Below are 14,276 nucleotides of genomic sequence, written 5' to 3' on the forward strand. Positions count from 1 at the left end.
TTAACACACATTCCCATACAGTGGCCACTTTGCTATGCATTTTTAGCAAATGTATGGATGGATGAATGGATGGATGGATGTTACAATTTTGTCTTTTATCTGAATGAATGATTGTTATTCCATACAAAACATAAAAAATACCAATGAGCTGCTCACGCTCTGATTGTAAAATACTGATGTCATTCCTCCAATGTCTGAACATGAGAAAGCCATCCAATTAATTTCTTCCTTTTTTTTTACTCATTACAAAAAAACAACAACAAAGCATCATAACTGAATTTGTCTCTGTGACCTCACCCAGACTTTGCAAAGCAACATGAAATCATGTGTTGCTTTGCAATGTCTGGGGGCCTCAGAGATAAATTCAGTTATAATGCATTTCCCATGGAGCATCCATCTTAACCAATGAGTGTTACCTGGGAAACAGGAATGATGATGAATGAGCCCCCACCAGAGCTCTCAGTGACCACGGCCAGGAACTTGGAGTTGACGGCACAGAAGTGGCTGTCGTGGACATTCTTGGTGATGGGGATTCCATCGTAGCAGTGCTCCCGACTGCCTACCTTTCCGTAGACATTTCGAAACTTGGAGCTTCGGTAGGACGAGCGCCATGACATCTAACATCAATAGAACATAGTGGAGATTAAACACATGTACTATATAATATACGAAATGCTAACAAAAGAAACCTACAACTGAGATTCTAATTGGGTGAAAAGTTAATTGCAAAATTGTTTCACAATTGGCAATTGAGCTAACCTGACAACTTCAGTGGGATATATTTTGGTTGTCTTCAACCTAGAGTCATTGTAATTTTACAATTTCTGAAAAAGATCAATAGGGTTAAAATTATAACGTGCAATTACATAAGTTCACTGAATGCCTTATTCATTACAGCCACGGCACAAATTAATTCACACATAGATGCCAGCCCAAACACACGAGCTTCTCTCACAGCTGTGATTATTCATCTGTAGCCGTGATGTGTGCACATTCACCAAAGGTGTGGATGGATGGCGTAAACTTCACACCTTGCTACTGGAATTGCGGAATCCCCTACATATCGCCTCTGGTCCAAACACACCCAATTGGCACCCTTTCAATGTCTTAACTTCTAATAGGTCACACGGAGAAATGTTTCACTGTCCTTTGAGAATCTTTGAGAGCCGTCCCTTCTGTGTATGTCTGATAAAAGTCACACAAAGTGGTAAAAATAATCAATGTGAGAAAGGACGGATGATCTCTCGTACTGTCAGATAGCGACTGATAAAATGGCTTGGTTACACTTAAAGGTTGAGGCAATCTAAGATTTGTGAGGCGCACAAATTTAATGTTGTTTAGTATTTTAAGCCGATCAGAGCACTTTGAGTTGATGATCTACTATGAAAGGAAAATGAAAATCATGCACTCAAGCACAGTACTTCACATCCATACTAGTGACACTGTCGTCACAAAGCTGCTTTGTTACACTCGGATGTCAGACATCCACCTTCTTTATTGAGTCAGCCGTTGAAATCTACATACTCTATTGCAGGGGTGTCAAACTCATTTTTTTCGCGGGCCGCATTGTAGTCATAGCTTTTTTCGGAGGGCCATTATGACTGTCAACCCAAATAAAAAGATGTGGTGGGCCGTATCTGGCCCCCGGGCCTTGAGTTTCACACCTGTGCTCTATTGCTTGCTCCAGCGCTAGCAGAGTCACCATTATAGCCCTCGAAACGCATCTATTTATTATAATAACCAACTGTTTGCCAAAATCAACCTCCTACAGCTCATTTTAAATGTTAACATGGCTTCATGTATGATTGTAGCCCTTTTAAATTTCACAAAGCACGCACTTCTACTCATTTGACTGATTTGAAGTAGTCATTTTCCAACTAAGTGGGCCCCTGAAGAATTGTATTAAACTATGTCAACAGTGCATCACTACAAAGATGCAGTGCCATCATTATGTTGCATGTCATGCACATTTGCATTCAAATGACTTCTACTGCTTGCTTCTGGGAATTTGTCATATTTCCCCACTAAAGAGGGTTTCATAATTTGCGGCGCTTAGTTAAATCCATGTGAAATGATTGCATATGCTTTGATATTCTTAAGACATTTAGGCCCTGTCACAGAGCGAGCAGCGCAAGTTAATATCCCCCCCCCCCTAAAAAATAAACACAGCTTTAAAAGTCACACATTCCCTACGATGTATTTTTCAATGTAATTAAATACATTGTCAAAAAGATGTGTAACCTCTAACAGTCATGTCAACATCACTCAAAAGATTTTAAGCTATTTCCAATGGGAAAACGAAACAATCATCAGGGGTACCCCAACTGAGTCAATTTGACCGCCTGACATCCTACATTCATCTGACACACAAAAGAAGTCCTCGGGTCATTTAAATGTAGCAAGGCCCAGTCGAGACGCTGTGTGGTGTTTTGGCTTGCCTCTTCTCCCTCACAGTGACATTATGCAGTCATTTATCACAACTTCCCTTCGCAGTAAGGGCTAAACCTCACAAAGAGAAATGCTGTCACTCTTTTAGCCAAATTCTGATTTTGGCACAGTGTGAAATGGGCTCATTCACACAGGAAGTGTTACCGTTTGGCTGGAATAGTTTTCTGCCTTGGGAACTGGCTGCGTATGGTTATCAAACTTTTTGTACAGTCAAAGCAATGCATATGCATTTCAGACTTGTCACTCTCGGCGACTTCCACTCTTCTATTTCAAAAGTGGCACGTCTTTTAAGGTGCCCTCTTGGAGAGAAAATTTCACTCTTGGCTCTGGTAGTGGAGTGAGCATCATTGTACTTGAAGGCTGTGAGTGCGATCATCAGTCTATGTCAAGTAGTTTCTGGGCCAGCTTGATACTGGACCTTTGGTTGCCCTTGATGCTGTCATCACTAAATGAATGATGTGTTCAAGTGCTTCAATGGCTAAAGGGAGAAAAGTGCAAGCCCATTTACTCCTGTATTTATATCAGCAATGAGAACAGGGATAAGATCCAGCACTGAGTTTATTTTGGTGCAAATAAAGTTCATTTTTCGACTATTCTGTTCTCTGTACAAAAAGAACAGGAAGTAACTCCAGGAGACTCAGAAGCAGAGCTAATGATGTTTCAGGATTCAAGCTGCCCCTAGTTGTGACAGGAAATAATGACGTCCTGCACAGCACACAAAGAATGACTGTCCAAGAAGCCATCTATCACCACAGAGGAGAAAAAAAGAGGTCTATTGTCCGGTGAAATTATTCTCGTATTTTTGACCCATCTGAAATCCTCACCAAATAGAATTTGTTATACAGTATAGTCTCTCTTGTCAAATGGTTCCGGACATGCATTTGCTGGAAGAAAAGATTACCATTAGTGCCGTATTTCCTGGACTATAAATCGCAGTATTTTTCACAATTTGGCCGTGGGTACGATTTATACTCTGACTCGACTTATATGTGAAATTATTAACATATTATTATATCATTTCAGATGTTATTTTCACACTAAACCACAAGAGGACACTAGGCCTGTGTTGATCATTTCTGCAACTGACGAGTCTGACGTAAGCGACATAGAAGAGGAAGCGCCGCATCTTCTACCTCCGGAGTTGTTTAAAAGTGACACAGAGGATGAAGATTTCACTAGATTTAGTGATTTGGAGTGACACAGATGGTTTGGTAAACTTGTTAACATGTTATTTATGCTATAGTTATCTGAATAACTCTTAATACGTATGTTACCAGGCACGTTCTCAGTTCCTTGTTTATGTGTTCATGTAACGTTAGCATACCGTACCATTCAGCCTGTTGTTGCCTCTATTCTATTTTTATTTTAAATTGCCTTTCAAGACGACATGTCTGTGGTTGGTGTTGGATATAATCAAATACATTTCCCCCAAAAATGCGACTGATACTCCCATTCCTTCTTTATTATGCATTTTATGGCTGGTGCGATTTGTACTCTGAAGCGATTTATAATCCAGAAAATACGGTAGTCACAAATTAGTCCCTAGTCCTGAAAGTGGGAATCTCGGAGGCTCAGCGCACCAAAAACATTTCAGGATTATCTTTAGCTCATCAATCAAACACTTTTGAGCTCAATCTGAATTCATTCTTTTCTTTGACTCATCTCATCTTTCACTTTATGTTTCTTTACAACCATCACTGTCTAGAAAGATGGAGTGATGGACTGATAGAATGAAAACACTTGACCAGACAGATGGGAAAACATGGCAAAGTCCGGCGTCAGACCATCTGCCCGGACGAGACTTTCCCATTCTGCAGTCTGAGGGCTCTAGTTGTGCATCTTGGCGCTAATGCTGTCGGATCCCAATTCTCCTATCAATGTAAGGCTTGCGCACACACAGTATATTTATATTTCAAATAGCTTCATTTTAATTTCTTTTGCAGTTTCCTATGCACCATCCATGAGAGGAAAGTGATTGACTTTGTGCACTGTTGTTAGATATTGTATATCTATTAGAAGGTCACTCATGCACATCTTTCCAGTCTGTTGCATTGATCTGTTATTGCTATCCTGTCAACTGGACTTCCACAGTACAGTCCTGGGAGCCTCATTTCACATTACTCTTTGGACAAATATTAAATCTGCAATTTTATTTTATACATGTGTGTCTTTTTAGTGGTTGTTATACCCTTTTGGATGATTCTATCAAGTGCTTTAGATGTGAACCCTAATATTGAAGTCCAGACCTGAGACCTACAGTACACCCTATAAACTCTCAGACAGATGATGATAATGTCTGTAGATGAGGCATGAGTTGACTATTGCTGACACACTGATCATGGTCTCATCAACTTTCTGTTAACCTTCAACTAGCCTTGCCTTAAGCATCTCTGCTTTAACAAAATTCATGCTGAAGCTGTGGTTTAAAGCAGCAACACAACTAAGCTTGCATTAAAGGAATGAATAGGTTCATGTAACACGTTCTGTGTACACAAAAAAACAAGCACAAAGAGTAAAAGGAAGCTGAAGAAAGTCAAAGCTATTGTATTATGTGCTGCTTAGAAAGTACCAGCTAATATCTATATTTACACTGCTATCAGAGCCCATCGGCATAATACGGGGCTGAGTTTGACCTGATTGAACTTCAGTGTGTACGTGTGTGTGTGCACGTGCATGCGTGTGGGTGGCAGGATCATTCACCATTGATTTGCTTTCCTTTCCCCACTCAACACTACACTCCCTAATGTTCACTCAGCTTTGTAATGCTGGTAGCTCAGACCATAATGTATGTTCAGATGTGTTGTATACTTCTTAAATCTTGCTGCAGTCAAGCAAGAAAAAGAAAATCATGGTCCACAACCAAACCAGACGTTGAGGAAAAAAAGCTGGCGATTGGACACTAGGCAAATGCAAGTCGATGTTGCATAAGCATGTGCAAAATGACATCGCAGCAGAATATACAGCGTTGCTATTGTCAGAGAATGAGATGTGGGATAAAATAATGTAGATTCCACAAGACTTTTCTGGCAACGACTGTTCCAGGGAGACAACCAGCCTGGTTGTCCAGCAGCAGCATAGCAGCAGCTTTTGCATGAACCCATCAGTGCATCTTCACTGTTGCCATAAATAGAGTGTCAGAAAAGCCGCCCTGATTTATAAATGCTAGCATTATGATAAGATAGGACATTGGTTTCTCCGAAAGTCTAAAAACATTTCACTTTTTGTACGACCGTTGCTTGGGTTTGAGTTGAATTAGAACTGCTTCATGTCCTCCAATCTCTTTCAATGTGCCACATTCTCATACCTAACCTCATAAGTCATACCTCATACTGTGGCCAATCTATTTGAAAAAGAAAGGGAATAATGCAAATTAACAAATGATTCCCCTTCTACCAAATGCAAATACCGTACAACCACTTTACACACAAAGAAAGAAATGTAACACACCATTCCATTGAACGCGTTTCACAATTAGTTCAAGTCATTCAAAGTCCATCGCTGTCATAACGTGAAGGCTTTCGGCATGTGGTTGAATGATATTGTATTCCCAGTAAGTGACACCCCAATTGGAGGCTTCCCCCATCTCATATGGAAATGCACTTGAGCCCTTTCATGCACATTTGAAATGTACGATTTCGCAGACCCACAAAGTGAGCAATTTGGATGTTTTCTGACAGGCAATGAGCTCATGAGATTGGAATGTCTTCTGGTATGGAAATCTTTATTGTGGCTTTCTCACAAGTACTTAGCCTTCCCCCCTCTTTTGTCTCGCAGTTTTAGTCGTCCCTTTTGCACAACTTTGTCTTTCGATTAATCTTTCTTTCGTGTGTCTGTTATCTGCTCTTTTCAGGCAGGAAGATTAACTCTGGATTTAGTACTGTTAATCTCTTACACTGGTGATCGTTTTCAAACTCCAAGAAAAGATGATTCAGATTGCAGATTATTGTGTGCCAGTGTGTGAACGAGTGTGTGCATGTAAACAAGCTGTCAAATAGCCTTTTGGCTAAATCAAATGACATTTAGATGTATCGTACGTGAGGTACCCCAAGCAAAGACCTTTGAGATTTTCCGTGGGCATGTTTTTCTAGCATCGATTCAAAAATAATATAAATAGAATTTATGAGAAGCTCAAGCAGCAACATATCAAAAGAACTTGCGTTATATTAATTAGGGTGCAAGAATCTTAACAGATTCACAGTAACTAGCAGAGGCTGAACATTTCTAAACTCTGTCAAAGCACATATGAGTGAATGTCATCAGAAGGGCATCATAACTGGGCTATTTGCTGAGATGTAATTACAAACCCAGTAGCTGGAAAGCTACTTTGAATTAGACGGTATTCACATCACTGGGATGGATATGAAGCTTTGGATGTAAACATCTGTGTTTATGCTCGAGAGGGAGGACCTCAAGCATTTTTCCCCCAAGGGCGAGCACACTGTATTCGTCCACTCTCTAATCACTATTCAAGGGCACTCCTCCTAATTTGAGGAATAAAGCGAAAATATGTCTCGGGTTTTCCGATCTCAGGCAGTTGGTTAGGGTTTGGATATAGACTAGAAACAAACATGATCCTGAAACGTAATTACCCTAAAGAAGCTTAAGAGAGAGACACAAAAATTTTAGATCTGAGCACAAATCTTGCGAGCCAGGTATTTTGACTTTTATTTTTTTTTTAGCCACAACTGCAACCCTGTTTGCAATTTGCAAGGACCTTCATTATTCATTCCTAATGATTAAAATCATCCTTCATGAACAAGAAAGATGGATGAGTGATGGTTTGCTCTTGAAAGAGGAAGGCACACATTAGTGCCGCTTTGATTGACGATGGACACGCTTCAGTTTTTGCAAGATTTCCCTATTGTGTTTAAAAGAGTAAAAGAGGAAACAGTCGGTCTGTCATGTCCATCCCCATCTATTTTGTCAGTCATAACACACTGCCCTCTCTGTAATGCCCCTCACAAAAGAACTGGACCATTTCCTGTACAGATCACAGCTTTCAAACTCTCTGCAACCTTTTGTGCCAGTAGCTGACGACAAATCTTTCTTACACTTCTGAAAAGCTGTGAAATGAACAGAAATTGGTTTCAACATGAATGACAATTTGGCCCCTTTATTCCTTCAATTCCTCAAATTCCCTCACAAGAGATTTGCAGACAGACGATAGTCAGACAGCCTTCCGGGAACACTTTGGAATTCAGAAAAGTGTTGTTGTGCTCATCATGTCAAGATAGGAGGATAACTGAGCGTAACTATCAGCACAAAAGGGAGCCTTTAATGGAGGAAACTATCACGCGATCTTAATAAAAGAATTTGGGAACACCATATGGGGTTCTTCTTCCCACTTTAGTCTTACGTAAGGTACCAGATGCAAGCTGCGGGGTTTTATTTAGAAACCTTGAGGATGGCTACACGCACTTGCACAGATTTAGGTCATAAAAGAGGGTAATGGTTCTTTCACTCGTGTCACAGGATCTCCAATAGACTAAACTAGCGGAAATCTGCCCACCTACAGATTTTTATTTTTATTTATCCGCCGACTCACAGTTGTGCCCAAAACAATCCCATGGCACCACATGCTGTATTTTAATCAAGGAAACACTTTATTTTATTTCTGCTTCAGTAGAAAAAAAAAAATCATAAATTGAACATTCAGAAGAAATCAATAAAGAAGGCTTAGGTCTAACTATAATCAAGGTCTGTTTTATTTTAGTACTGATCAGCGGTGTTCTGTCCGTCCTTTTTCTATTCCATTAGAGGGCTTAGCCCAAGTGGTATTTATGTAAATTATAGACGTAGGATATTACTATTTTTGTCAAATCAATACAAATAGTATTGTATAAATGTATAATTTTCATTTTAATGACTATAGATATATTTGTAGGATCACTATTTAGTATGTCTAGAACTTAATTGTATAAACCCTAATCTAATGGGAATAACCACCTTGTTAGGTTCGAACAAAGTAGTTTTTGATTTCTCATGCACGCTTTGATAGCAACAAGCTGTAAACCCAAAGAAAGTGGACCAAAGTGTCAGTCTTACGAGGTTAAAGAGCTTAAGTTCCTGTCTGTCTCAGAGACGACTCAACCAAGTAAGGCCTCGTTCGAAGTCAAAGGTCATGGAATTAAATAAGTAATGACCTACTTTCATGGCACTGCCTATTTTGCTACTGAAACACAAGACAGTTCATTCACTTTCTATTCTCTTGGCTTTTGTCAGATTATTTTTATTGTTATGGACTAGAAACAAACATATGTATGTATTCTGAAGTGATGGGCATTTTGTCCCAGAGACGAAACAGTCCGTTTTACGGACAGTGGACATGAGGATAAGAAGTTTTTAAAAAAGGATGGACGAAGCAAGCATTTTGTTGCTTTTCGTTCATCCTTGTAACTGGGTCATGTACACAAACATGCCCATCATGTCTTGCGTGTAATCCACCAATACGGACCAAATATGTATCAGGCTTGTCTCGTGCGTGTTCACGGTGTTTGTATGTGGAGGTGGAGGGAGTTACTTCATTTTGCTTCAAATGGACACATTTTAGCTTACCTTATAAGCAAGCGAACCATTCAAGTTTTGCTCCATCAGTCGTTGATGTGTTTAATAATTGAGTCGTCGTTCTTATTAGTCTCATTCTTACTATTCCAGTTTAAAAAGCACATTGTAAGGTTATTATCTTTTAGCAATTTCAGAGTAGGGGATAGTTACAGTACCTCTTGAAATGCAATATTTGCCATCCCGTGCAGTGTCCTAATATTATATTCTCTAACGGAAAGTCATCATGGAGGATAAATCTGGTGTTGCTGTATTGTGCTGAGCTGAGGGATGGAGGGTCATTCAGCACTGTCAGCATGGTAGCATTAGTCCTGCATCCTGCATCCTGCCCCAAGGTGACTTCTCTGCTGTTGGCAGGTAGAGCCTTGAAAACAGCTCATTCTCATCTTGCCTGCTGTTCCCACTCATCAACATTTAGACAATAATATTACCTCCATCCTAAATTTGGGCCAGCTGCCCGATTGTTTTACAAAACAGATAAGAGAAATTCAATTCACATCCTGTCTGGAGTCGGATTTTGACATTAGCTCCTCTCTAACAAAAGAGCACATGGCCTTTTCCTATTTCAGTTGTTATAGTAGAGAACCTACGCTGCAGCAGCAGCTCTTAGCCCTCCCACACGATCACACACAGGAAGACAATTTCTAGTTGCAGAGTATGTGTCTGTGTTTAGCTCGACAATTCAATCTTCAAACGAATATTTCTGTGTGTACAGCTTGCAGGTATTCGATACAGGAACGAGCAATTGAGGCCATCGTCCTGTGTCTACACTAGGGCATCTATTTTAGTCCAGGGTAATTCTTCTCCTGGGTGTAAGTGTGCTCATTTGCTTTATCTGTCTTCCTGTCACTCTTCCCTGTGTGACATTCTGTCTTTCTCTCACTTTGTTAATTAATTAAGAGGATTCAACCTACTGCTGCAGTCCTGAGCTCAAACCACAATCTTGGTTCTACGTAAACACTCAGATCGACTGTACACACACTCGTTGACCACAGGGATCCTTGCCTCTGCCCTCAACTTTAGCCTAACACCAAACTTGTTTGGGTTTGTTCACAGAATAGGTAACCTTCAGCCCATATACAGTCCACCACCCCAAGCGAAATTAAAGTTGACCCACAAATGCAGATAATGCTCATATTAAGAAATATTAATTGCAATTATAATTTTGCAAATTCAGTACAGACATTTAAATGTTTCCATCAAAATCCAAATGGTGTTTTATAGGAAACAAGATTCACACCACATGTCTTTCAGAGTCCAATCATCCTTAAGTAGTCGGTCAGTCCTCATTCCATAATTTAGCTATTATGATTATATTTATTGGCGTTTCCTCCACAGATACAGTAGCTAGTATTAGAAAAAGTGGATGTTTGCATGCAATACAAATAAGGATGCATCTACGTTGCATACAAGCAATACCCGGACTTTGCAGACTTGAAAGGGTATCTTAAGGATTTAAATGGCAAAACAGTTTATGGTGATGAAAACTTGATGAGAAACGACCATCCTTCCATTGTATCATAACTACAGCGTCAGCTGTAAACACCTGCAACCACGTTGGCAACTCATCTTCAGCCACTTCGCTTCATCGATCACAACACCACAAGACCGACTCTACCTTGCTCACGCTCTCGAACCAATAATATCATAGGAGTCATCCTGAAACGCAGTTAAGCCACACAGCACAGCGTCTCTTACCTTTGTGACAGTCATGCAGAATCAATGGATGAGTTGCAGGCCAATGTCCCGTTCAAACAGAGATCGATGCTGCAGGAGTGGCAGAGTGATGAGGAGGAGAGGAGGGTAGCGCTGGTTGCTGGAAATGTAGAGAGAGAGGAGGAATACAGAGAGAGGAGGGGACAGACAGGGTAGTGTGTCTCGCCCACTAAGTACAGAGAGAGGCTGACTGCTGCTGCAGTGAAGTCACGGCTGGTGCTCTGAGTGCTGTTGGTTACTAACAGAGGGAAAAGCTTCCCCGCACTCTGTGGGACACACCCCTCCCCTCCGGCCTTGCCACATGGCTCATGCACGCAAGGAAACAACGCGCGGCCGTCCTGCTTTGTCACTCAATAGTCTTGGTGATGGGCTAATGCAGCTTATAAATGGGTAGTCAGGTAGAGCGCTGCAGGACGGAATGACTCGGCAAAAACACAATGATTGTGTGTCGCACTTTGCTACCCGGCATGCTGAACACTGCTTTGGGTGTTGCATGGCTGATAGAATCTATGCCATTTTCTGCAAGGGCACCTGCGTGTTATCTGCACAAAATGAGAATTTATATGATTGTTTGTTTGTCTTGTGTATTATTGCACCTTCAATCTCTCGAGCAGAAAAAAAAACCTGCTTGATATAGTGTATTTTCCGCACTATAAGGCGCACCTAAAAACCTCCAATTTCTCAAAATTTCTCCAATTGACCCTTTAAGACCCCTTAAAAATGACAAGCAAAAATGACAATTGGTCCTAATATTAATTATTTCCTGCACAGTTAAGGAAACAGAGCCAACAAGATTCAGCCTAACAATTACCATCCGTCCATCCATTCTCTGAATCGCTTCTCCTCACGAGAGTCATGGGCTAACCCTAACAACAATAATGTTCACAAATTATACATCATTGTCAATTCTATTATATTTCCCGCTTATATTTGGTGCATACTATCAAAGTATAAAGGTGCAATTTTAATGACCACTAATAATAATTCCGAATTACAACAATCCAACTGCAAAAGGAACCTTTTTTTTTTTTCTTCTTAATACAAAACCCCCCAGAAAGTTGGATTGTCCGTCCAATATTTACTACCAGTTTCTCAGGTGCGAAAATAATTGCCCACCCCTGCACTGAACCGTTTGTCAAGGTCATTTACAGTAACATTAGAGTTCCTCCCATAACTAACCGTTTGCTGCTCTCTTGTGGCTTTGTTGTGTTATTACCTTCAAATGTTTGAAAGTGTTAATACCCTCTAGCTTCCCCTCACTCCCTGTTGTGGTTTGGCTTGTCTCGGCATGACAGCATACAGTCAGTATCCCCATTCCTAACAACAGCTGTGCACCGTATTGTACCTCGTCTTTGATCCTTAAATAAAACAGAGGAGATGATTGGACAGCATGAAAACAGGCCAACTTTCACAATCACACACAACAATCGAAAACAGCTGGATTTTAAAACGCAATTCATGGGAAATATTCACAATGTGCATCAGCCTGGGGAGAGTTACTGCAATGTAATTAATAATACATATAAAAAACTACTGTAATTTTCGGACTATAAGTCGCACCAGCCATAAAATGCCCAAAAAAGGGGAAAAAAACATATATATGTATATAAGTTGCTCCTGAGTATAAATCGCCCCCCCGCCCCAAACTATGAAAAAAAACGCGACTTATAGTCCGAAAAGTACGGTACTACTTATGTGCATTGAGTTCCCTTGTGTATGAATTGTGCTATTATACTATGAAAACTTTGCCTTTCCTATTATTGTTACAGTTATCTATCATGGAACATGGACGATGCAAATGCTAGCCTGCTACCACTACTACTACTCAGGGGTACCATGTAGCCCCCCCCCCCAAAACACTTTTAGCAGTTTTAATGGTGTAGTTTTAACCCATACTCACCCATATAGAGCCCATAACAGACCCAAACTGGATTGACCAGTTCTGACCCATGCCCAGTGAGCAGACTGTAACCCATACATGCCCATTAAGCCCTTACTGAGACATGGCACCTAGGTGTGGGTGACCAATTTTGACCCATGTCCACATAGTCCATAAAAAACCCTGATTGCACCCGCCATTTCAAGCTCATGCCCTCAGAGACCAGATGGAACCTGCATGGACCCCAATTGCAGTGCCCATCTTGTATCCATGAAGCCCACATTTACTCCAAATGGGGGCCAATGGGACATGTTGGCTGGGAAAGTACAGTATTTTCTCTCACTTCTACATCTTCTAAAAGCATTCCTCAGTTTGCACGGAGACCACCAGAGGGACCACCTTCATGGCTGTAATACTGAGCAGTGCTTCTCTTAAAACCCCCTCCTCTCACTCTTCTTCCAATCCTTAATCACTGCACTCCCCCTACACCACGGCCCCCATTATTTCCCCTCAGAGAAACTGTTGCTCTTTTGGAACATATAATGTACAGCTCCTCAAATTTCAGCTTCTGGAGCTGACGGCACAGAGTTCCAGTCAGCCGCAGTCTGCGCACAAAAACACTTCCTCTAGCCTCGATCAGCAAAATGACGAGAAAGAGGGGAGTGAAAGAAAGGGGAGTAGAGTGAGTAGGGCTGTGAAAAGAAAAGCCAGAGGAAAATATGTAACATGGGTTGACAGAAGCAGGATGTATGAGAGACAGCTAGTAGTGAGCCCCATTTAGATTCACGTCATTTTCGATCATATTTCGCTCACAGATTCCTTGACATTATTTATGGATTTATTGTATCACTGAACCGCCGCCATCTCTTAAATCGATTTCCTCCGAGTCCTCCTTTCTTAACTTTTCCCTTTCCAGAGCTACTTGTTTTCTTCTACCCTCTTGTTTTTTCACCTGGCGGTCATTTACGCTGATTCGTCTTCTAATAAGAGGGGGGAAAAAAGCTCAGACACCTCACAACCCTCACAAGAGCCTAAATTATGGAGAAGTTGTAATTGAAAGTTGGGTTTTTAAAGCTGATAGAATCGGTAAATTGAATTAAGAGTTGCATGCACTTTTGTTGCGGTTGGGCTGTGTTATTTGGAACAGGGCTCAATATATTCACCACTGTTTATTCATTCTTATGTCTTGCACAATTTATTTTCACGCTCATTGATTACTTTGTGCTGGCGACCAAGTCTTTGCGAAAGACAGCTCGGGATAGACTACAGACCTTATTTTGGGCAAGAGCTACGGAAATCGGATGGACGCTTGATTATTTGATTTTGCCTTACAACGTCAATAGACATTTCTCTAACATAGGCTGTACAAGTGCAGACGAAAAGTGTTTTTTCTCTTCTCAAATTATTTTTGCATGGTTCCTCCACTTTAATGTTTTAAATCATTGTTCTATAGCAACTGTGAAAAACAATGAAAAACAATTTTTAATCTTCAATTATCAATCTTTATTTTACAAATTTCAGCCTCCACCGATGAGTCTTTCTGTTAGTGTGTCTGCTTATTTAAATGTCACCAATGTTTATTCATTCTTATGTCTTGCACAATTTATTTTCACGCTCATTGATTACTTTGTGCTGGCGACCAACTCTTTGCGAAAGACAGCTCGGGATAGAC

General features: G+C 40.7%; 1 protein-coding gene across 3 annotated transcripts in view; it reads right to left on the reverse strand.

The window, feature by feature from the left end:
• Positions 1-14,276, reverse strand: part of coro2ba (coronin, actin binding protein, 2Ba) — a 53,970-nt gene that overhangs the window by 8,403 nt on the left and 31,291 nt on the right. Inside the window, exons 3-5 of one of the 3 annotated variants that reach the window (XM_061276253.1) lie at positions 11,942-12,083; positions 10,708-10,825; positions 417-617 (exon numbers count right to left, since the gene is read on the reverse strand). In XM_061276253.1, the coding sequence (XP_061132237.1) occupies positions 417-617; positions 10,708-10,722 (216 nt within the window). In that variant the 5' untranslated portion in view covers positions 10,723-10,825; positions 11,942-12,083. Of the gene's footprint in view, positions 1-416; positions 618-10,707; positions 10,826-11,941; positions 13,297-14,276 lie in introns of all 3 variants that reach the window. The other 2 variants (XM_061276252.1, XM_061276254.1) reach the window with 2 other exon arrangements.

This window comes from Syngnathus typhle, linkage group LG4 (genome assembly GCF_033458585.1).
Source record: "Syngnathus typhle isolate RoL2023-S1 ecotype Sweden linkage group LG4, RoL_Styp_1.0, whole genome shotgun sequence".
Taxonomy (NCBI): Eukaryota; Metazoa; Chordata; class Actinopteri; order Syngnathiformes; family Syngnathidae; genus Syngnathus; species Syngnathus typhle.